This window comes from Equus asinus, chromosome 4 (assembly GCF_041296235.1).
Source record: "Equus asinus isolate D_3611 breed Donkey chromosome 4, EquAss-T2T_v2, whole genome shotgun sequence".
NCBI lineage: Eukaryota > Metazoa > Chordata > Mammalia > Perissodactyla > Equidae > Equus > Equus asinus.
This window is the reverse complement of record NC_091793.1, coordinates 50362233-50387730: the sequence shown is the minus strand read 5'-3', so window position 1 is coordinate 50387730 and position 25498 is coordinate 50362233. Positions and strand designations below refer to the sequence as shown.

At 34.1% G+C, this 25498-nt stretch overlaps 1 protein-coding gene across 2 annotated transcripts in view; it reads left to right on the top strand.

Annotated features, from left to right (window-relative positions):
- Positions 1-25498, top strand: part of PTPRQ (protein tyrosine phosphatase receptor type Q) — a 242907-nt gene that overhangs the window by 134665 nt on the left and 82744 nt on the right. For both annotated transcript variants that reach the window (XM_070507246.1, XM_044747332.2), the window contains one exon: positions 14478-14801. In XM_070507246.1, coding sequence (XP_070363347.1) covers positions 14478-14801 — 324 coding nt within the window. The remainder of the gene's footprint in view (positions 1-14477; positions 14802-25498) is intronic.

The window sequence follows — 25498 nt, the reverse complement described above, 5'->3', positions numbered from 1 at the left end:
TTCAAAATTTTTTGTCTCTACATTAAAAACTCTTTTACTGTCAGTTATAAATATAAAGTAAAATGAAAAAATAATAAAACCAATATTTTAGTACACTGTAATTTAAAACATTAGAAATATTGAGAATTAAAGTGTTCAATTTCTTTGTAAAAAATGATCAAAATTATCAATTCTTTTTCTCCTTACTTATCTTATGATACAGAGAAAGTATCATTTCTATGACTTGGAGAATTTTTACACTTCTTTCAAAGTTTGGATCAGCTTCCAACATTTTATCCTTTATCCTTTCAGTGTTATTAAATATCTCCAAGAGTTCCCTTAATGTGAAGTTTTTTGTTGGCATTACTTCTTTTGGGACATCGTCCTTCATTCTCTTCATCACAACTAGTTTTCTCAATTATATCCATAAGTTTGTTTTTACTAAGTTCCTCTGGCTCCGTATCTGAAAGTTTCTTAAATGGCAGTAATGTCAACATTCCCTTGGTTACCTATTTGTTCTAAAGCTCCATTTATGCTTGATCCAAATTTCACTTCTAGCGTTATCACTTTTGTTGCTTTGCTACTACCTTTCTTGGATGTGGGACATATGCATAAGGGAGACAAGGAGGCAATATAGCTACACACTTTGCTGTCTGCGCATAAACTAAATAACATGCACAGTGACCAACTAATGATAGGCTTTGAAAGAAGTGACATGATTCGTCACAGATTATGATGTGCATGTGTTATTTATGTAGTAATTTTGTGGACAAAAGAGCTAGCAGCGAAGTTTACTTTATGCAAGTATTCATAGTTAATATACAACAGTAACAAATTTTAACGTCTGTTTTGGGCAGACAGGTCTTACTTAAATCATAGAAACAGAAATTCTAGCATATTGAAATGTGCAAAGAGAGGATTGTCCTATCTTTTTGGGGAACAAAAGTCAACTCTCTAGCCTATATTTTATTGAGTTGGTTTTTTTTTTTTTTAGTATTGAGTTATAGGAATTCTTTACATAGTTTGGTACAAGTCCTTTATTAGATATATGTAAACAAATATTATCTCTTTGTTAATGGCTTGACTGTCTATTTGCTTAATGTCACCTTTGGATGAGCAGATGATTTTAATGTTGATGAAATCCAAATTAACAATTTTTAATTTCACATTGGTGTTTTTTTGTGTCCTATCTAAGAAATGTCTACTTCAGTCAAGATCATGAAGATGTTATCCTGTGTTTTACTCTAGACGTTTTATAGTTTTATCTTTTACATTTATGTCCATGATTCACCTTGAATTTTGTGTATGTATGGAGTATGAGATATGATTTAAAGTTCATTTTTTTCATAGATTTATTCAATTTTTTTCAGAACTATTTGTTTAAAGACTTTCCTTTTCCCCATTGAAGTGTCTTGGTAGCTTTGTCAAAAATCAGTTGACCCGATGTACCTGAATCTATTCCTAGAATATGTCGTCTTCCATTGATTTGTCTACCTTTTTGACAATAATGCACTGTGTTGATTACTGTAGCTTTATAACAAATCTTGAAATCAGATAGTGTAAGTTCTACAAAGGTGTTCTTTTTCAAGATTGTTTTGACTATTTTGGTTCTTTTCATTTCCATATAAATTTTAAGATTAGAATCACCTTGTCAATTTTTACAAAAAATCAGTGGCATTTTCTTTGGGATTACATTGAATCTATACGTCCACCTGGGGAGAATTGACATGTTAACAATATTGAGTTATCTAATTCATAAACATGCTGTATTTTTCCAGTTTTAGACTCTAATTTCTTTCAGCAGTTTTCTAGTTTTCAGCAAATGAATTTAGTGTGTCTTTTGTTAAAATTATTCCTAAGCACTTAATGTAATTTATGTAATTCTAAATAGAATTATTCTAATTTTCATGCCCAGTTGTTTGATGTAGAATACAGAAATACAATTGATTTTGCATATTGATATTGTATTCTACAACTGCTAAATTCACTTGCTAGTCCTAGAAGGATTTTATATATGTTCCTTTAGAATTTTCTACATTAAAAATATCATTTCATCTACAATTAAAGTCATTTTTATCTCTTTCTTTCTAAACTCTGACTTTTTTTTTCCCTTGTCTTATTGCGCTAGCTAGGCTCTCTGATACTATATCAAACAGACATGGGAAGAGCAGACATCCTTGCATTGTTCCCAATCTTAAGGAGAAGCATCAGTCCTTCACCATTTTGTGAAATGTTCGCTGTAGGATTTCTGTAGGTGCCCATCATAATCATATGCTTTTTTTCTTTGTTATTGTGTTTCTACTGTAAATTACATGATTTATTTTTGAATGTTATATGAAATTTACATTCCTGGGGTCAACCACAGTTGGTCAGATGTATTATCATTTTATATATGGTTAGATAAGTGTTTATGAATTTTATTAATTTTTCTGAAGAACCAACTTTTGAGTTTGTTAACGTTGTCTGTTGTTTATCTGTTTTCCATTTCATTGACTGTTAATCTTTAATATTTCCTTCCTTCTAAATATTTTGGTTTTAATGTGCTCTTCTTTTTCTGTCTTCTTATGGTGAAAGAAGCAATTATGATTTTTTTTGTCTTTGCTTTCTGTCTCCCCTCCCAAGCTTTATCAAGGTAAGATTGTCAAGTAAACATTGTATATATTTAAGGTGTACTACGTGATGTTTTGATATACATATGCATTGTGAAATGATTCCTTCAAGCTAATGAACCTACTCATCACCTCACATATTTACCTTTTTGTGTGTGTGTGGTGAGAACACTTAAGGTCTACTTTCTTAGCAAATTTCAAGTGTATAATATATCGTTACTAACTACAGTCACCAGGCCTTGCATTAGCTATCCAAAACTTATTCTTATAACTGAAGGTTTGTACCCTTTGACCAACATGCCACTACCTGCCCCACCACTTGCTCCCGGCAACCACCATTCTACTCTGATTCTGAGTTTGACTTTTTTTAGATTCCACACAAAAGCGAGACTGTGCAGTATTCATCTTTCTGTGTCTGGCTTATTTCACTTAGAATAATGGTTTGAAAACTTTCTTCTTTTCAAATATAATCATTTATAGCTATAAATCTTCTAATAATCACATATTATAAATTTTGATTTTTTACTTTCAGATGAAAATATTTTCTAATTTCCTTTGCAATTTCTTCAAGCTATGGTTATTTAAAAATATGCTTAATTTCTAAATATTTGGGACTTTCCTATATATCCTCATATCCTCAATTTTTAATTCATTGCCATTATTGCCAGAGAATGTATCTCTAAGACAATTTTTAAAAATTCATGGAGACGTTCTGTGGCTCAGTATCTGATTTGTCTTGCTGAATGTTCTTCTGTGTACACTTGAAAATAATGGATATTCTTCAGTTGTTGTCCATAATGTTCTATGTATTAGTTCAAGGTGGTTGAGAATGTTTTGGCTATCTATATCCTTACCCCTTTTCAGCTTAATTATTCTATCAATTATTGAAAAGGGGATGTTAAAATATCCAACTATAATTGTGGATTTGTCTATTTCTTCTTTCTGTTATGTCAGTATTTGGTTCATGTATTTCAAAGTTTTTTATTTAAGTACATATATATTTATGATTGTTTTCACTTCCTAACTGACCCTTTGATCATTATAAACTCTTATTTGGGGGAACTCTTCTTGTCTTAAAGTTTTTTTTTGTTTGATACTAACATACACACATGCTCTTTAGTTTAATGTTTGTAGTATATATCTTTTTCTAACCTTATTTTTGAATTATTTGTATCATATGCAAACTGGTGGACAGCAAAGTATGCCTCTTGTGGACAGTATATAAGTGAGTCTTGTATTTTTATCTTTGACAATCTCTGCTTTTTAAATGGAGCATTTAATTTATTTGTGTTTAAAGTTATTATTAATTTAGTTGAGTTTAGTTCTACTATTTGCTATTTGTGTTCTATTCGTCCTATCTCTGTTTTCAGTTCCTCTATCCTTTCTTTCCTGCCTTCCTTTGAATTAATTGAATAGTTTTCACTTTCTCTTTGAAATCCTTTATTGGATTTTTAGCTATACTTTCTTGTCTTATTATTTTTAGTGGTTGCTCAAGGGACTATGATATTACTTTTTAGCTTATAATAGCTACTTATATTAACATTGTACAACTTCACATAAAATGTATGAACTTTGTAAAAGTACAATTCCGTATATTTTGCTGTACTTTGTGCTGTTGCTCTCATATATTTGACATCTACGTATTTTACATCTATGTACATTGTAAACTGCACCATTTTTTGTATTATTTTTACTTACAGAGCCAGTTGACATTTAAATAAATTAAGAAAAGATCATGTATCTTTCTCATGTAATTATCGTCTTTGTTGCTCTTCATTTATTCTACTAGTTATGAGTTGCAACTAGTGTCATTCTCTTTCAGCTAAACAACTGCCTTCAGAATTCTTCTAGAGCAGTTATCCTAACATCAAATTCTTTCAGATTTTACTTCTTTGAAAAGAAGACTTATTTTGGTTCCACTTTTGAAGGATGCTTTCTTTGAATGCAAAATTCTGGGTTGATAGTTCCCCACTCTGCCAATATTTTTCACTCTAAAGATGTCATTCCTTTGTCTCCTAGTACTCATTTTTTCTGGTGAACTGTCATCTGCCATTTATATCACTAGCTCTTATGTGTGAAATATGTTATTTTTTCTGGCACTTTTGAATATTTTTTTCTGTATCTTTATTTTTGGGCAGTTTGACAATAGTGATTTTTCTTGCACTTATTTCACTGTGGGTTTAGCTTTTTGTATTGGTAAATTAATATTTTTCAAAAATTTGAGAAATTTTTGGGCATTATTTTTTCAAATATTTTTCTGCCGTCTTCTATTCTATTCTTCTCAGACTGCAATTACATACTTCTGTATATCATTCCTTAAGTGACTGAGGCTTTATTAAATTTTTTCACTTTTTTTCTTTTTCCTTCAGATTGGAGTTCTATTGATGTGTTAAGTTCGTTGACTGTATTTTGCCATCTTTAACCTGGTGTTAAACAAATTCAATGAAGTTTTTATTTCAGATATTGTACTTTTAAATTCAAGAATTTTTATTTAGTTCTGTTTCATTATTTTTGTTTCTCTGCTGAAATTTCCCATTTCCCCATTAGCTATTACAACCGTGTTTTCCATTAAGTTAAATAAAATATTTATAATAGCTTCTTTAAATTAATTTTTTACTAATTCCTACACTTAAGATGGCTTGTGATCTCTTTCTACTGAACACTTTTTCCTCTTCACTGTGAGTCACATTTTCCTGTCACTAGTGATTTTCTTGACTGCCTAGTAATTTTCAAGGTTGTATTGGACATTGTTGATGACGTTTTGCAGAAACTCTAGATTTTGTTTTCTTCTTCTGAAGAGTGTTGGCTTTTTATTCAAACACTCCATTAAATTACTGAATTGTAATTTTGTGAATGTGTGGTTTTGGTTTCACCCTTGTTTATTGAAGGAATTTGTTAATCCTAGGACTTAGAGTGAAAAGTAAATATATTGCCCTTTTGGGATTTTAATGTGAGGGCTGAGCTGTTTACTAATCCATTAGTTTGGTGGGATTCAAATTCTAAATTCTGTCTCCCTTTCATTGGGAAGCGACCAAACTTTCCGCTCAGTTTTTCTTTTGTTGCTTTGCACTGTGCTTCTTTAGCATGTCCTTCCTATGTGTATAATTAAGAGATTAGCCAAGGATTTCAGGGGAGTTTAGACCCAGAATTTGAGTCTAATGCCTCTGTGGCTTCCCCTCTTTCAACTACTCTGGCAGTCTCATATCCCATTCTCTGACACCTCAATCCAAAAGCAGTTATTTGCCCCCCCCCCCCAGAGTTTATAGTTGTTATCTGCAGGAGAATTAGTCTGATGCAAGCTATTCTGGCATCATCAGATAGATCGTCCAAACTTACTATGTTTGAGCACTGGAATATTTTGGTATAAATTTTTGGCTACTTCTGCAAAATTATTTTTTGCATGATTTTGACAATTCTAGTCACACCAAGCATCTTCATGTGCTATAACCTTACTGGACATTTTATGATAAGTACATAGAAGAGGCGTTTTACATTGTAATAATATACAAGACTTTAAATTAAACAGTAGATATTTTTGCTCTTAAAAATATTTTGGCAATCAGGAATTTTTCTACTGGCTACTTTATTTCACAGTCCTCAATCTCGCTCCAGCCTTTGATCCTTTCTCCTCTATTGATTGTTTCTCCTTCCATCTCTCCTTTTATTCTCTCTCTTTCTCTCTCTCTCATGGAATACCTGAAAAATTCAAAGTCTTCTTTCTTTCTTTTAGAGCTTTCCCCAAACTTTAGATCCAGCCCTTCTTTTGTATATTTTAATCTATCAAGATTTTCTATACAGCCACAGTCCTTAGAAAAGAAGAATGGTTTCAAGTAGCATTTGATTACAGTCAGCATTGGTGACATTTGTTCATCAATCAACATTGGTGACACTTTCATCTTGAAAGCCATGCATTGGTCCATGCATCCATCCATTAGTTTGTTTACTTACTCACTTTTGTTGTGCAAATATTTCTTAAGTATCAATGTGTGCCAGACATTACTGGCTTACATGAATTTTTTATGACTTCTTTTTCTTATTCTACTTCACTGCCCATTAACTATTGACTTGACAGAGTCTCAGTTCTTCATCATGTGCTATTCTGATACTATAAATACTCCCTTTCAATGTTCATTCACTCTCATGATTTCAAAGCTTATATATACATATTTATCCCAGATTGGTTTTTCCTGAAATCTTATGCTAACCTAAGCTTCTCTTCCCAAGACATCTCCATTTATCCATGCTAACAAGATATGAAATTGGTATTTTATTTACTCATGTCTTTCCATTTCTTCAGCAATGTCAATGGTTCAATATAGTCTCCCGGTGTTATAGGAGTAGTCTTGATAGACAATTAACTCTGCTATATAATTACTCTCCTAAGAATTGCTTCAGATAAACTATTTCAAATCAAAGTTGTCATTTTTGATAGATATTCTCATGAGATGACTTACTATATAGAACTGTCAAACTAATGATTCTATGAAAGAAATAACTCATTTTACCTCCAAATAGAACACGTATAACCCATTTTCCTTGTAGTGTTTTCCAAAAACAAAAAGTCTTTTCTTCCCTGAAATTTTACTGAGATATTTTCATAAATATGTTATGTATTCAATAATATTTACTTGAAAAACTTTTATTATTATAGCTGTGGTCCATAGAATTTTGAGACCCAAATTGTCTATCTATATATGCATTAAGACAGACACTTTAAAAAATCTTTTAAGGAAATCTTAGTCCTGCTTATAGACACTTTCTCAATTCTCTTTCAATATTTTAAGCTTATATAATTTCTCACACTAATAAGAGTGTGTCAATCCATCTTCTCAGCTTTGTAGTATCACCTAATATCAGGCTTATGTAGCACATTTTGGTAAATTCTGCTCCAGCTACTCTAAAATCTATCTGTAGGTTAAACCAAACTGCCAGAGAGAAGTGTACCTCAACTGAATAATTAGAACCTCTGAAGAAATAGTTTTACAAAAATGTTTTTGGTAATTATTGCACCCACCCACTCTGAGAGACATTATAAGAAAAGCCGAGTTAAACGTACTTAGTATTTGCTGGGGAAGGATGTTGCTGTGGATGTTGTTCATTAAATTACATGATACCCTGTTGATGTAACTTGTGGGAGAGAAATATATCTTTGATCTCAGCACCAGAGATTATTGCAATTTTTTGTTCATTTAATTTGTCTTTATTTATGGTCACAGATATTTATTGTCTTGATCTTTCCTTTGTATTATTTGCTATAACAGTCAGAGCCGAATCATAGCCTCTTTCTAGGAAGTGTACAGTGTATTTTATCTATTAACCTAATTCCCAGGTTCATTCCATTTGTTTTATTCTTATTTCCTCTCTGCCCAATAAATCATCACATTCTGCCAATATTCTTTTGCCTTTTACTTTAACTCTATTCCTAATTATTCTTTTTTATCCTTGTTATCTGCATTGTATTGCATATATCTAACTAGTTTCTATCAAAGTTACCTTTTCCTAATAACTAGCTATACAGAGACTCAGGCTTTTCTTTAAGTTTGTACTTTACTCATCAATCAATCAATCAATCAATCTCTGTTGACTGTTTTTTATTGCCTACTGTAGTCATCTAAATTCATCTTTCAAAATTTCAGTGCATTTCAATAACACCACATTTCATGGCCCCTGTTTTTTTCTTATTACTTCCTTAGACTTTCTTTTTCCAGTCTAGTGTACTTCCCAGCCCTTGACAAACATTTTATTGCCACTTTTATATCTCTCCCCACATTGAATCTACTTAAACACTTTTTCTTCCACATCTCTATTAATCCTCCATTGTTCCTTCAAATAACAGCTCCTAGATCTTTTCCTTCCATTGAGAGACTTTCCTTTTGGCATCACTTATTTGTAGTGGTTTCTATTAGCTGAATGAGTTTTCATATATATATATGAAAAGAAGCTTGTACCCTGAGACTTATGATTAGCCCACACGACTCAATGTGAATGTCTAGTAAATGCTATTGGTTAAATTCAAGTTAATGCAAACTTTATATCTGGTATGCTGAAATTTTATTTGCACTCAACTTTGCAGGAATTTTTATTTTTATACTGATCCATACTGTGTTAGTGTTAGTAAACTGTACTTTTATTTGTGTATGCTCAGATCACATATTTGTACCTTGGGTTTCTAAAAGGATTATAGATTATTTAAACTTAGTAGAGACGACAATATTCTTAATAAACTAGAAAGTACTGTGTTGATACTTTTGTAACTTTTATAAATATAATTTATAAACATAAATTTTCAGACATCTGTTTTGCTTAAAAGAAAGTACATCTGCGCTTGAAGATAAAAATGTATAGTCATAAATAAAGAATTAAGGAAACTTGGTCTTCCTTCCATGTTAGTATACTTAACCAGGTCAGTGAGAAGTCAATACAAACTACCATCAGAATCCTGTCTTGAGAGGTTGGCAACTTCTAGTAATTGATATTCAGAAGTTTAGAGAATAATTACATTTTACACACATTTTCATCTTCTAAGTGAAATCTACTAAGTAGTCACTAAAACCTGACATGCATTTAAACCTGTAACAAATTCTACTTGTATAGATCTAAAGACTTTCATTTCAACCGTGATGAAAGTATTTCACCAATAAGAATAATTTATGAATAAAAATGTAATTTACAGAATACCTTGGCAGTGAATGTTGATCGCTTCATCACAGTTCAGTCATGTTTAGAAAATCTAAGCAAGCTGCGTGATTACTCCAGGAAGCATGGAATGATGTGTTCAAATTAGTACCATCTGTGGATAGAAAAAGTTTGAGGTTTTTAGTCATTCTTAAAGAATGGAAATCTGATTCTCCATGCTAAAAGGAGTGTAATCCTTTTTGTATCTGTAATTCAATAGGGCAGTTGCCTTGAAATAGTCTAGTTCAACACACAGTTCATCAAAAGAGAAGATACTGGATATAAATGAGGGTTACTGCTGGTCATCTGTGAGAGCCTCCGAGGTAGCCTTGTTAAAAAAAAATTGTCTATGAGTTATACTACATATTTGGCCTATGATTAGATTTATTTCTGGTTCATCTTTCTAAATACATTTGAGTGAAAAATGTGGAGAAAATTTTGTGCTGCATTAAAACCAAAGGACTGGTTCAATGAACCATAATTTATTCACATAGTCAACTTTTATTGAGTGCCCATATGTGCTAGACACTGGGTGTCTATGCAAGACTTGTCACTGTGCCTGTCACATGGAAGGCAACTGCAATTGTTACTTTTCCTTTAACCAGGTTAAAAAAAACTCTTACATGGACTTTGCTTCTTTGTCAATTTAAAGTACTATCCTATTTAGACCTTCTCTTCTCTGCAACTCTTATTTGGAGAATAATTATAGTCTATGGGCCAATATTAATTTGGTGAAAATTTTTACTGTGCAACAAAGTTTGCTATTAAAGTCTTCTTTCCTAAAATCTTGAGGGGAAAAAAAAAGTTGGTCATAGAACTATGAGCATCTAGTCATCCCTCTTACTGGGATGGGGAAAGGACAGCCTCTTCTATTCATTTTAATGCAATAAAAGTCCAATATCAAACTTCTCAAGTATCCCCACTGCACTCAAGATAAACCTAACAATCTTGAATCCAGTCTAGAAGGCTCAACAGTATCTGATTCTCTCCTTGTGGACCCGGCAGCCCTCTTTAAGTGTTTCCAATGTGCCACTCTCTCTTCTCCCTCAAGTCTTAACACAGTCTGATGTTTTTTTCACCTGCGAAGCTACTTCTCATCCTTCAGGTCTCTGATTAAATTATTCTTCATTGGAAAAGCCTTTCCTGACCGTCTATCTAAATCAAATCCCCATTATGCATTCTTATTCATTTGAGTAGAGGGAAGTTGTATAGCTTTTCTATTGTTGTATCACAAGTTATCACAAACCTAGTGGCTTAAAACAACACCCTCTTATTAGCTCAAAGTTCTGTGGATCAGAAGTCTGGGCACACTGTGCCTGGGTTCTCCACCCTGAGTCACAAGCTAACATCAAGGCGTCAGTCAGCTGTATTCTCAAGTGGAGCTCAGGTTCTCTTCCATGTTCACATGGTTGTGGCAGAATTCTCTTTCTTACAATTGTGGGACTGAGAACCCCATTGCCTGGCTGACTCAGCCAAGGGCTGCTCTCAGCTTCTAGAGATGTCTTAGATTCTTTATCATGTGACTCCCTCCTCAAAAGCAAGCAATGGAGAAATTTTTGTACATTGAATCCATTTCTTTCTTTGAATGTCTTACTTCTCCTTTTGTAACTAGCCAAAAGAAACTCTCTGCTTTTAAGGACTCATGTTATAAAGTCAGGCCCAGCAGAAAATCCCCCCTTATTTTAAAGTAAACTGATTTAGATTCTTAATTATAGCTACAGAATTCCTTCACATCAGTTCGTATATCTGTGTTTGGTTGAAAAACTGGAAGGAGAAGAAGGTGTGTTCAGGCACAAGGAATCTTGGGGGACATCTGCCTGACATAAAGGTCAGACATAAAGACATGTTGACCAAGATTATCTCTAAACTTCCTTCAAATTCTGAGACTCCGTAATCTTCTGATTCATTTACCTGTTCCATGGATTCAGCTGCCAAAATAGATCTAAAAATTGACTTCTTTCCTATTGCTACCATTGTATTTCTTCTTTCTTGAACAATAAATCCTCTATGAATTTGTCCCTTTTCCCATTGTTCAATTACCAAACTGCACTTGATAAAATGTACTTCTGAACATCTCTTTCTGACACCTTAATAACTTTCTATTGCCTCATAAGCTGTCGGTAAATCCTTCTGACCCGGTATGTCCCCAGGCTATTGTGCAGCCTTTCTGTTTGTTATTGGTAACGTGAATTAGAAGCTAGAGTCAAATTCGACTTAGATCACATTACCTCCCTTCCAGGATCTCTACCTTTACAATCAATGAAATCCCATCTCACATGCCACCTTTTCTCTGAAAACTTTTCCTGAACTCTCTAAATCTGTCATATTTCTCTGCTTTGTGTTAGAATTTTTTTTTCAATTTTCTTTTCTTGGTGAGGACGATTGGCCCTGAGCTAACATCTGTTGCCAGTCTTCCTCTATTTTCCCTATGGGAAGCTGACATAGCATGGCTTGATGAGTGGTTTGTAGGTCTGTGCCTGAGATGGGAACTCGTACGCCCTGGGCCACCGGAGCAGAGTGCACGAACTCAAACGTTATGCTCCTGGGCAGGCCTCTGTGTTAGAATATTTTGAAAATGTGTCTTATCTTCCAGTGGTCTGAGTTCAAATTTAGTGGCTGAGGGATTTGAATAATTATGGCGATTCTACTTTTTAACCAATTCTGAAACTTCTTCTATAATGGTAAATAACTTAATAACTTTTTCACTAATTGCTTTTCTATGTAACTAAAGATGAAAGATGGAGTGTGTTGTCAGTAGTGTATCAAGTGTTACGTTTGCAAAGCTACTTTAAAAGTTAATGTCTGATTGCATGTAGTAAGATTTGATGATAAATGATAGTATTTGAAAACAGAGTAACTGAATCTGATCATATGGCTTTAAATTATCTACTACTTGTTTTCCATTGCATTAGATTTTCTCTTCTCTTACAGATTTAGGCAAATATGTAAGCAATAGATCTGTAGATAATTTTCTAAATTTAGGAGGAAATCCAAATTTTTAACTCAAGTCCAGACCTCTTTATAGAACTCCAGACTCATACATCCATCCACAATTAGACTTATACTGAATGTCTGATTGGCATTTCAAAGTTAACATACTCAGAAAGACTCTTAATCTTTTCCCCAAAGCTTACTCCTTTGACAGTCATTCCTCTCTTGGTTAATAGCAACTTCATCTTTCTATGTGCTCAATCCAAAGACTTTAGAGCTGTCCTCTACTCCTCTCTTTCTCTCACACTCCACATGTCACACATCAGCAACTCCTGTCAGCTCATCTCATCTTCAAAGTGTATTCAGAATCTGAATGCTTCCTTTCACTTCTGATGCTGCCATCCTGGTCCAGGCCATCGTGATCTCTTGTGTTAACATTGCAACAGCCTACTAATTACTGTCTCTGTTTCCACTCTGGTCTCCCTTCAGTCTATTCTCAACATAGTCACTAGAGTTATTCTGTGAAAACATGTGTTGGAGCCTGTCACTCCTCTGCTCAAATGAATGTTATAAAAATGTCCTACAATGTTGTATATGATCTAGCCTTCAGTATTTCTTCTTAGACCTCAACTCCTACTAGCCACACTGGCCTGCTTGTTATTCTTAAATAATACCATGCATGCTTCCAGCTTAGGGCCTTTAATCATGAATTTTCATGCTGGGAAAATTCTTCCCCCAAATATTCACATGACTAGTTCCCCACCTTCATCAGGAACTTCATGTTTTCAATCAGTGAGTCCTTCTCTGACTACTCAAATTAAAATTTCAATATCCCTGGAAGTCTCTCTCCTTCTTCCTTCCCTTCTTTTTCTCTGTAACACAGGTCATTCTCCAAAATGCTATATACGATATTTATTTCTACTTTTGTTGTATGTAACACCCCTGAGTATAAATTTCACAAGGGCAGGGACTTTTGTCTGTTTTGTTCATTGAATTCTCAGCACCTACAATAGTACCTGGCACAAATTAGGTGCTCATTAGATATTTGTTGAATGTTGAATTAGTATGATATGTTTAGAAATCAATGAGTTTCCTGAATATTTATTAATTTTCTTATTTTTGTGTGAATATTAGCATTTATTTTTTATGAATTATGGATTTTTTTATACAAGTCTTTGTTATTCTCTCTATCTCAACCTTATAAGCAAAGACCCTTGCACATATATAGGGAAAATCATGGTTGAAGAAAGTGCCCATACCACTTAGTCCATTGTTTTTTCATATTTCTAACCATAACATGCTTATATTACAGTTTTGTGTGGCTTACCAATGGGGATGCATTCTGAGAAATGCATCATTTATGTGATTTTGTCATTGTGCAAACATCCTAGAGTGTACTTACACAAATCTAGATGGGATAGCCTACTACACACCTAGGCTATAGGTTACTAATCTTATTGGACCACTGTTGTATATGCGATCTCATTGACTGAAACATTGCTGTGCAATGCATGACTGTGCTTATCTAATAAATGGCTATTTCTTAAAAACAAGACACAGTCTCATGTATCTTGAATCTCTAACACCAGGCTCATAGTCTGACACATAGTAAGCATTTAGCAAACTAATGGTTAATATCAAATCTAATAAGAGACTCCAAGTAGGACCATTGATTGTAGGTGATGTGCAGATACTTTAGTCTGTGTATTAATGTTGATGTACTGGATGATGTTCTAGAAAGGGTTTTTTTTAATTTTAACTATATGCAAGATAAAATAAAAATCAATCATATGAATTGTCCATTTATTTAATGATTGTTTACTTAAAATGGTTTTATGATCAACATTACTATATATAAGATGTGCCTGTGTCTATCTAGATATTTAAATATAAAAGAAAGTCTTCTGTGGGAACTGAATATTAAAAGCTCAGACCACACCTGGGAAAGTACTCAGGATTATATGAGCATGCAATTTCCTTTTGTGCCAGTGCTGATATATGAAGCCAGAGTAAGTTTATATAAGCCACTAATGCATGAATTTGGGAGCAAAACTAGGAATAAAAAAAAAATCACAATAGTTTTGTCCTCTGCCCTTCTGAATGCGTGGTCCTGCAACCTCACCTTAAGGTTCTGCTCGTTAAGTATAAGGAGATTAATCTAAGGACAGTTGTGATTAGGGATATCTCCACTAGGTACATAATAAAAGAATATGTTCAAATCCATTTCTTCCTTCTGTTACAAAATGGTAATTCCAATTGTTTTCAATTTTTTCCCCTTTTTAGTTCCCAGTGTTCCCACAAATATTACTTTTTCTAATGTTCAGTCAACTAGTGCAACATTGACATGGATGAGACCTGACACTATCCTTGGCTACTTCCAAAATTACAAGATTACCACTCAACTTCGGGCTCAAACATGCAGAGAATGGGAATCTGAAGATTGTGTTGAATATCAAAAAATTCAGTACCTCTATGAAGCTGACCTAACTGAACAGACAGTATATGGATTAAAGAAATTTAGATGGTATAGATTTCAAGTGGCTGCCAGCACCAATGCCGGCTACGGCAATGCTTCAAATTGGATATCTACGCAAACCCTGCCTGGCCGTAAGTATTGTATATTTATATTTTGTTGTATTCTATATTTATATGTTAAGGATTTCTACTTACAATTGTTTGTGAAATCACTGAACATAAAAATTACTGAGTTAGTACACAAACTAACTCACGTAATAGCATATTTATTTTTAATTTAATTGAATCCCAATGAGAAATTCAATTTGTCATTATTAGGATTTTCCTCAAACTTTCAGAGTTGCACCAAGGTCCTAGAGTCTTATATAGCAACAAAGCATTGTGGGCCTTTCTTGTGGTCTATCATTAGGCTATGCTGATTGCCATCAAGTGCCCTTGATCCCTGCCTCCGTTTTCCCTCCAAATCTGGAGGGTCTGCTGCTTTTAAGTTGGGCTTTACAACTTTTTCAGTGACTTTGGACTTACACACACACACAGTCACACACACACATGCATCTGTGATAGGCCAGATGGATCTTTCTGCAAGCAGCTTTTCAGCTTGTGCTTGTCGCCTACACAAAATTCTGAGGCAAAGAAATGCCAAAGGTCCAGCTCCCAGCTTGAGAAGGGAGAAGGAAAAAATACAGAGAAGAAACACAACCTCAAGATTATTCTGCCATCTATGTATCTTGCAGGACTTTGACATTCAAGAAAAAGCTCTTTAAATTCTTTTCCATAGAAATCACTCAAAGTGTAGGTAAAGATTGCTCTTGCAATTTTATTTTTATATTTTAAAACTAGTTATCCTACTTACTTAGGCAGCATCATTAACCATCATTAAGTAAACAAGTTTCTATTATCACTTATCCTGAACACTGTCTGTATAGAATTGTTATGTTTTCCATGCAAAACAAATCACTTGCAAATCAAGTCCCGCCAGCCAGAGCTCTGAGGAATGGCAGCACTGTCCTTGAAATGCCACATCTGCCCCAACCTCTCCAGGGCAAATTTCAAGTCCGCCAGGCCACCTATCGAACACCATCCCACATAAACCCTCCAAACATAAATCTTATGTTACCATCCTCCTATCCTGACCAAGACTATTAGGTGATTCCTTTCGATGCCAAATCACATATTCTTAAAAGTTTTTCGTACCTATTAATAGAGTAATTCACACACACACACACACAGATTTTCAGTGATAAATGGATGCTGCTTTAGGTCTTTATAGGTATTGAAATAAAGTTTGATCTAGAGGCTTTATTTTCTAGGTCACTAAATGTGTTGCTTATTTCTGTTTCTGAGTGCTTGGCATAATGTTTGTGTAGTCAATCTCCAATAAATGTTTGTTAATGCAGTTCAGTATTTGCGATAGAATCCCGATAGTTCAGCCTTCAACACAATTGTCTGACTTCTCCTTTTAGCACATTGGCTCTTGTTTTCCGTAAGTTATGCCTTCTGATTTTTCTTCTACCTCTCTGGTATGCCCAGAAATCATCACTTGGCCCATTTCCTTGTCAACACACAACCCCTAAGAGATCTTACCTTAAGTGACCTTATCCTGCCTGATGGCTTTAAAGTCTTCTTGTATACTGATTATTCTCAAATCTCTATTTCCTTCCTTGACTGCTCCCTAGAAACCAGATCAGTATATGATCTTATCAACTGACATCATAGGGCATATATGTTGAATATACCTGCTAAAATTAATGTAGTCTAAATACCAAACCTTCTCATCCTTCAATTTTCCTTATCTTAGTAAGGCACACCATTACTCATCTGGTTGCAGAAAATGAAAATGTAAGCATTCTTTTCCTCCTCAATTATGCCAATGAATCATTTCAACCATGGCTTCTAAACACATCCCTCCATTTGCATTGCTATAGTATCAGTCCAACCCTTCATTACTGCTACCACTCCATTAACCTAACTGACCTCCTGAGCTTCTAGGCTGATCTTTTTTTTTGAGGTAACATTGGTTTATAACATTATATAAGTTTGAGGTGTACAACATTATATGTTTCAGGTGTATATCATTATATTTCGACTTCTGTAAAGACTACATCATGTTCACCACCAAAAGTCTAGTGTTCATCCATCACCATACAAGATGTCCCCCTTTACCCCTCTCACCCTCCCCCCACCTTCCCTTCCCTTCTGGTTAACACCAATTTGTTCTCTGTGTCTATGAGTTTGTTTGTTTGTTGTTGTTGTTTTATGTTCCACATATGAGTGAAATCATATGGTATTTGGCTGTCTCCATCTGATTTATTTCGCTTAACATAGTACCACAAGATCCATCCATGTTGTTGCATATGGCAAGATTCCGTCTTTTTACAGCTGAGTAGTATTCCATTGCATATATATATATCACATCATTTGTATTCATTCTTCCATTGATGGGTTTAGGAAACAATTTAGGTTGTTTCCAAATCTTGGCTATTGTAAATAATGCTCCCATGAACATAGAGGTGCACGTATCTTTTTGAATTAATCTTTTTGTATTTTTTGCATAAATACTAAGACGTGAAATAGCTGGATATATGGTGTTTCTATTTGTAATGCTTTGAGGAATCTCTATACTGTTTTGCATAGTGGTTGCACCAATTTACATGACTACCAGCAGTGTATGAGTGTTACCTTTTCTTTGCATTCTCTCCAATACTTGGTATTTCTTGTCTTTTTAATAATAGCCTTTCTGACAGGTATGAAGTGATATCTCACTGTAGTTTTGATTTTCATTTCCTTAATAATTAGTGATATTGAACATCTTTTCATGTGTCTGTTGGCCATCTGTATATCTTCTTTGGAAAAATATCTGCCCATTTTTTAATTGGGTTGTTTGTGTTTCTGTGGCTGAGTTGTATGAGTTTTATATATATTTTAGATATTAACCCCTATCCAATATGTGATTTGCAAATATCTTCCCCAAATCAATAAATTGTCTTTTTCTCTTGTTGATGGTTTTCTTTGCTGTGCAGAAGCCTTTTAGTTTGATACAGTCCCATTTACTTATTTTTTCCTTTGTTTCCTTGTCCAGGCTGACTTTTAAACCTAAATCAGAGGATGTCATTTCCTTATTTAAAGCCATCCAATGAATTCCTATTGCTCTTAAAATAAAATTCAAATTTCTTAACACAATGAACAAAGACCTACATGACCTGGCTCTTCCCAACACTCTAACCTCATCTACAACCACTTTCCCACTTACCATTACCCTCCACTCACACTGGGCATTTTTCTGTTGCTTGAACACACTAAACTCCTGGAACGTGGGCCTTTGCAATCCCTGTGCTTTTTGACTGGAATGTTCTTCTACCTCCATGTTCACATGAGCAGATTTTTATAATGTATATCTCTACTTAAATGATTCCTGCTCAGAAGAATTTCCATGTCTGCTTAATCCAAAAAGATAAGGAAAATTGAATAGTTTTCTGGAACATCACCTTATTTTAATGAATGTTTCGAATTATCTGGTCATTTTTTATTTTTGTTTGTTTTTAGAATATGTCTTGATTATTGCTGTTTCTTTATTGACTAGAATAGTGCCTAGTAACAGTATAAATATCTCCTGAATGAGTAAAACTTGATCGAATAAGCTATAGTGGGTAAGGGAGAATGAATTGTTTTCCAGTGCCAGTGAGGGGGAGGATGACAGTGCCATAACAACGAAAAAAGAAATACAGAAAAAATCTAATTTGGGTTTGGATAAGTCAATAAGTGTGGTTATTTTGAACCTGTTGATTTTGAGAAGACATAACTATCCTAATCTAATTAACTAGAAAACAAAAAGAAATGTTTAGAGATGAGAACATAGGTAACACTAGGGATTTTAGTTGCTTCAGTCAATAGGAATAAATAGAATCACAAGTGCAGATTTGATGGAAAAATGGGACATTGACTGAATGAATAGACGTTAAAGTCCCAGGGGCAACTGGAAGTTACCTAAAGGGGTCAGTCAGGTACCATAATGAATAGAGCAGGCTGATGCAAGGCAACTGAGAGTGGTGGAAACTAGAGAGGCCATGCTATTAGGACTTAGATGTTTTCAGAGGTATAGGAAATTTAGAATTTTTTTAATATTAAAATACTCAATTTCTTGTTTGTGACAATTTTTTTTTAATTTAAAAACACTTAGTTGTTCAAACCAAACACAGCAGTAGGCCAGATCTGGCCTCTGAGCAGCAATCTGAGTTGTGTGTGGGAGGAATGTAGAATGGAAAGTTGTTAAATATCTCTGTGGTGCACAATAGGTGCTTACAACGCTGAGGAAGTGTACTGTAGCCTTTCGTTAAAACAGACCTTGTGCCTGTGTATCTGCTGCCACTAAAGGTTCCAATCCTACTCTTTATGAGCATCTTGCTTGGATAGCACCACTTCTACCTACTTCAGTGAGCCAGGAAGTGGACTTTCTAAATGCATCATCTCTTCAAGCACTCTAGACATGGTGATAGATGTTCAGTTAGTATAAAACAACATATAACGTGATCAATTCAGAAGCTGGTAAATGAAACCGGGAAGTTGGATTTTTAAATAATCCCACATTCTCAATTCTGAAAATTTGGGAGTCTTTCAACTATTAGTTGTCATTCCTTCTCTAGTCGCTTCATTTCTTACCCCCTTTTAAGGTCTATGGCCCACTCACTAGAATTTAGTACAGGCTGCTTTCAACTCCTTATTGCTCCATTTTGCTCATTCTGGTCTAAAGGAATAATGGTAGAATATTTCAAAGATGATCACAATCAGTGACAGCTTATTTTTATTTTAATACATCATTTTCCTAATTCCACCAGGATGTCTCCCTTTGCCCTTGGTGGTTGGTTGGTTGGTGGGTTGGTTGGTTAGTCCTTGGTGCAATGGAGAGAATAATCTTGGCTTCCCTCTCAGCTTCCAGGCCTTTACCTGGTAACTAATCCACAGAGCACCTCCATATGGAGTACCAGTTTGTCTTTTATCAGTATTTTTCTCTCTCTAGGTCTAGTATCTCATGCCGCCATTTGAATTCACAATCAGAGAATAGCTGAGCATGAAGAAATGTATCAGTACTTAACGAGATTTTCTGTACTACTCCTGTTCCCTTTTCCTTTTCTTTCCTTAGAGGCTGATTTTCTACTCTGTGGCTTGTCAATAAAATAGAAGGATGTTCCTACTTTATTTCCAGAGGATACATGGAGAGTTGCATTTTTTACCACTGTGATTAAGAAAGAAATGTGAAAAGATTTGCATATTTCAGAATTTGTGATAACAGGCATGATTTTTCTTGGCGTTCTCAAACTGTCTTTCCAGCTGAGAATGACTATGTGAGTGGGGATAATTACTTTAATTGTGTAAGTTATGTGAATGAGTTGGTTACTCATATTTTAGTCTCAGGAACAGAGGGGACATTTTTCTAATGATAAATATATTTGAATTTCTGAATTTCATTATTATACAGTAAAAGTTTTATTTATTATGTTAAGCCATAGAGAGATAATCTGAGATTGCATTTGATATGAATGACAAAAAGATACTACATATATTATTTCAGGATGATAAATACCTGGGGAGCTAACATAAGGTATAAGAATAAGAGAAATTAGAATAGTCAAGCAACAAAATTCTTCAAGAGCAGAAATGTTTTAATATTAAAATTAAATAGCGCTTAGATGTTGACTCTGCCTACCAAAGATGAAAAGTATTATAGACATTTTGCAAACATAAAAAGTAATCTAGATGAAGGAAATCAATAAATTTTGCATGATTTATCATTGACTCAAAAAAAGAGGTGTTTCTCATTATATGACATAAGAAGATAAAATGATGAAAATGAGTGATTTCTCTGAATCATAGAAAGACTAAGCAGCAATGTGAAATAGCATAAAATTACTATTTCAGATAAGTGCACATTTTGTTCTAATGGCATCAAGTTATGCTCAAACATTTATTAATAGAACTTCTTATCAAAACCTGGAGCTTGATAAAGACAGCAATTGATGGTTAGTTTGAAATCAAATTATTCAAAATTTGAGTAACTCAAATAAAAGACCACCCAGTTTGAGTAAAATATTCTAAAATGGCTTATAGAATAACAAAGTATGTTGTATTAACTCTCAGAGCTCATAAAGAAGAGAACCGAAATTGAAGATATAGGGAGCAAAGTTAGAATGCAAGCTGAGAATTTCATTGGGTTACTCTCTGAATCTTAAAGCTAACATTTTTTTCTCCCACATACTATGATCTAGATAATTGAAGCCAAGTTGCTTTTCTCCTTAAATCATCTGTATAATAGCCATAACTCTCTACTTCATGCTGAGTGTGCACAGATACAAACATAAGCACAAAAATTACAAATGGCAGAAATACTTAACTTGAAACATTAAAGTCTTGCAGATTATTTTACTCATTTCTTATTTTTCTGATTATCCTTATACTCAAAAGCAGTTCGAGTTGTGTGTGTGGGAGGAATGTGGACTGGAAAACTGGTAAATATCTCTTTGGTGCACAATAAGAACTTATAATGCTGAGAAAATGTACAACATGGAAAAAGTGTGGGTGTGAAATTAGTATGGAATGAAATGGGACTCTCATAATGTGCATCTCCTATAGACCACCAGGACTGGGAGACAGCTCGAAAGGAAAATTCCTGGGGTAACTCTTAGGTTGTGAAAACCACAGGATACCATACTCATGAGGAATTTTAACTACCCAAACATCTGTTAGCTTAAAAAAAATTCAACAAAACATGCCTCATCAAAGAAGCTTCCAAAGAATGCAACTTTATGATCTAAAAAGAAGAAAAACCAAATAGAGCGTAAAGTACACCTTAACGTTTTTAAAATAAGAAATTGTTAATGAATTGCTGTACATTCAACTATTTTCCTTAATTTATTTTAAATGGTGTAATGCACTTATAATGTGATGAATGCTATTATAACAGAAGTAGATATTATCTCTATAAAGAAGCCATTATATAATGATAAAAAGAGATATTAGCCATCAGTAAATAGGAAAATATAATCTAAAACATAAAGAAGCCCATTTGATGCCAGTGCATTTTTGGGATAGTCTCTATTCTGTTCCCACTAGAGGAAATGAATATAATTTATTCCAGACATGATGGTTTTACTTCTGTGAAATTAATTAGATGCTGTTGGAAGTCTTTTAAGTTAGCTGTCTGAGACTCCCAAATGTGTAATTCAAGACAACATCTCTCTCTTCTAGACCTGTACATTGAAGTTGCCGGTATGACCACTTAGATTTCTACAGACTTCTCAGACCCCATATGACCACTGCCTCTACCCCATGGCAAACCTTTTCCTCTCTGTGTGTTCTCTGTTTCAGTGTATTGTACCCCTATGCATCTGACAGATCAAGCCAGCGATTAAGGAGTCATTCTTAATTCTTTCTGCCCATCCCCAACCCAAGTCCATACCTGAGTCCTATTGAATTTATCTTCTAAATATTTCCTGATTTTATTTATTTTTCTCTGTTAAAGATCTCTAAATATGGACCCTTAAAAATTGTCTCCCGGATTATTACAAAAGATATCTAAATGGTCTTTCTGTTCCCATGTTCTACCCTCCACCTGTACCCAGCTTTTGAATACACCTGTCTGATCATGTTATTCCTCTGCTTAAAATCTTTGATAGTTTTCTGTTTGCCTGTTGTGTAAAAATCATAGCTTTTCTTATACTCTATAAGGTTATTTATGATTTTGCTTCTATTCCCCACACATGCCTTGTTCTTTCTCCTTTATGCTCCAGAATCTTTGCTATTCTTTTTTACTGTTCTTTCTGTCCTCTTCGTTTGGAGACTAGCTTCCTTTTCTTTATGTTTCACATCCAACATCTCCTTTGTGAAGCCTTCTGTAAATTCCTCTTTTCATTCCCATCTCCCAAAACTCGTTTCGAAGGTACTGAACATACTGTGTCATAACTGTTTCTCTCTCTCTCTGTTGTGGAACTCTGAGTTCCTTAAGAGCTGAGATGACCAGGTGATCATGTCTCATGTGTGTTCTACCATACATTCCTACTCAATATCTAAAACGGAATGAATATGGCATTTAGACTCAAGGAAGGTATTTGACTTCAATGCAAAAGTATTTCAGTGTCAAAATTCATCATATTACAAAATAGTTCATACTAATTTCTTCAATTATTTTTTTTTTTTGCCTATAACTTGTCTTTCAAGTACTTGCATGGTTATTGCAAAATTAAAATTCTCCCAGTCAGTTGCCATCTATATTTGACATGTTCAGCTTATTTTATTTCACAAAACCAGTCTACTTAATATTACTGGCTATTCTTTATGTTCACTATTCAGTAATTAACATAAGAACTATGAATTATTGCATATAGGAAAGAAATTTTCCCATCATAAATTTAGAATGATTTCAAACAATGAAGGAAAATAAATGTCTATTTCAAAGTGGATTGAAGCATTAACAGTATCTAGATGATTAACTGAGGTAATAAACTATTAAGGAATTTGTACAGGTGGGATCATAATAGGTTTATAGTCCATGAAGAAAACAAAGGAGAACAATGCTTAAATTTGGGCTGCTAAGTATGATTACATAGAGAAGATATTTGGGTGAAATAATAATTTAAAGGATATAATAGTAAGCATATAAAATTAAATTATTTAATAATGCACTCAACTATATATTTAATTCAAAAGCACTTTTACCAGATTATTAAACAAGTTTTCCAGGATTTAAATAAAAATATTTTTAAATCCCATTACATAAGCAAGTAGAATGTGTTTTTCAGCAAAATCAATAAAAATCCAAGACTTTTATAAAGATTATCAGCATGTTATTTTTTAAAATCATTAACGTTATAGAAATATTGGTTATCATAACGAAAAAAAGGGAAAAAATCTTTCCCCCCGTTATAGCTAGCTGCATTTTATTTTTTTTAATTCAAACAAATTCTCTCAATTTCTCAATTCAAACTTCCAATCTCATGTTGAATTGAATTTATTCTGATTCTTCTGAGAATCTTCTTTCCCTTTGTTCAGATGGAAGTGTGAGGTAGGCTTAAGTCTTTGTGCCTTTTGGTAATTAACCTCAGTTCTAAACTGCCTCAGCATTAAGCCCTGGGTCAGCAAGCATTAAGCTCCATTTCTTGCATTTACCAAGGAGAATTCTGATTTGACTAAGCAAAACTCCCAATGGTGAAAAGGCCATAGGATTACTATGCCTGGTGGTTTAGGGCACTTTTTGGTTGGGTCTAATAACTGAATTGAGAGCCCTAGACTGGGTAGTTAGGGATAACAACAACAATAGCTAAGCTCATTGAGTGTCTACTATGTGCAAGTACTGTGCTAACTACCCCGCACACATCACTTCATTTGTGAACCTCATCCATTTCTAAGGTAGAGCCTGTGCTCTTAGATTTTGACTAGGACTTGAGCAAAGCCTCATGGTGGTATGAAAGTATCAAGAGGTGGACGGGTGTTAAATATGATTAGAGAGAAGATATTCAGGTGAAATTGTAATTTAAAGGAAATAATAGTAGGAATATAAAATTAAACTATTTAATAAAGCATTCAACTATATATTTAATGTCAAAGAAGCTTTTGCCAGATTATTAAGTGAGTTTTCCAGAATATAAATAAAAATCTTTTGAAACACCATAAGCAAGGTGGGGTCATAATAAGTTGATAGTCCATGAAGAAAACAACAGAGAAGCATTCCATAAGCAAATGGAATGCCTTTTTTTGGCAAAAGTACTAAAAACCAAACAGTTGAAGGAAACTTTAAGGATCATCACTGTGGGATATCATTAACTCTGACAACTGGAACTAAGAAAGACCTGGAGATATTATACAAATGTCTAGTACATAATACAGCCATTGCCAACCCCAAACAAATTGGGTGGGACTTCCTCTGAAACACATAACCTCAAACTATATATACATTTGGTTTCTTTCCTCTTTAATGATACCCTTGATATTTACTTTACCCTGATTATGCCTGCATACAATGAATGGGAGGATGAGGTAGCAACATTTATCCTGGCCCTAATACTCCATTATAGTGATGGCCTTATCTGAATTATTCCCGTTTGTTCCTACATGGAGCTTCAAGGTACCATAGAGCTGACGATACTTCCTTATGATGATGCCTTCTTATGTTCTTATGAAACATGATGACCTTTATTACTCTAAGAATTTTGGGAATGGGAGAGAGTGATGGTAGGGAGAAACCTCTTTATATTTTATCCAGAAATCAAACAAATGAAGGTAAGAGGAGAGCAGTCTGTAGAGTTTCTGTTGGCTGGATGCACATTTCCATGTTTTTCATCAGCTCCCAAGCCCTCCACCAATAGTTCCCCAGCCTTCACAGAAGCAATAATTTAATTTCCCTTTCCAACCTTTTTACCAAGAGTTGTAATCATTGGGCACCTAATCTGAAGAGTAATACCACTGCTTTTTCAAATGGTATGTTGATACCGTAGAGCAGTGGTTCTTAACTTGGACTTTAGCACTAGAATCATCAAGAGAGCTTGTTAAAACACAGTGTTGAGCCCTACCCAGAGCTTCTGATTCAGTAAGTCTGGAGTGTGGCCTCAGAATTTGCTTTTGTAACAAGTTCCTGGGTAATATTGATGCTACTGGTCTGGAGACCACATTTTGAAACCACCATTACAGAAAGTTGTTTTATAAACATTATGCTAATCTAGAAAAAGATGTATTATCTGATCCTAAAAATAGTAACACTAATTTCAGAGTATTTTCATTCTTATCTGGCATGGTTAGTATCGGAGGTAAGAAGGGTGTTTTTGTATTTTGTGCTTTTTTTCAAT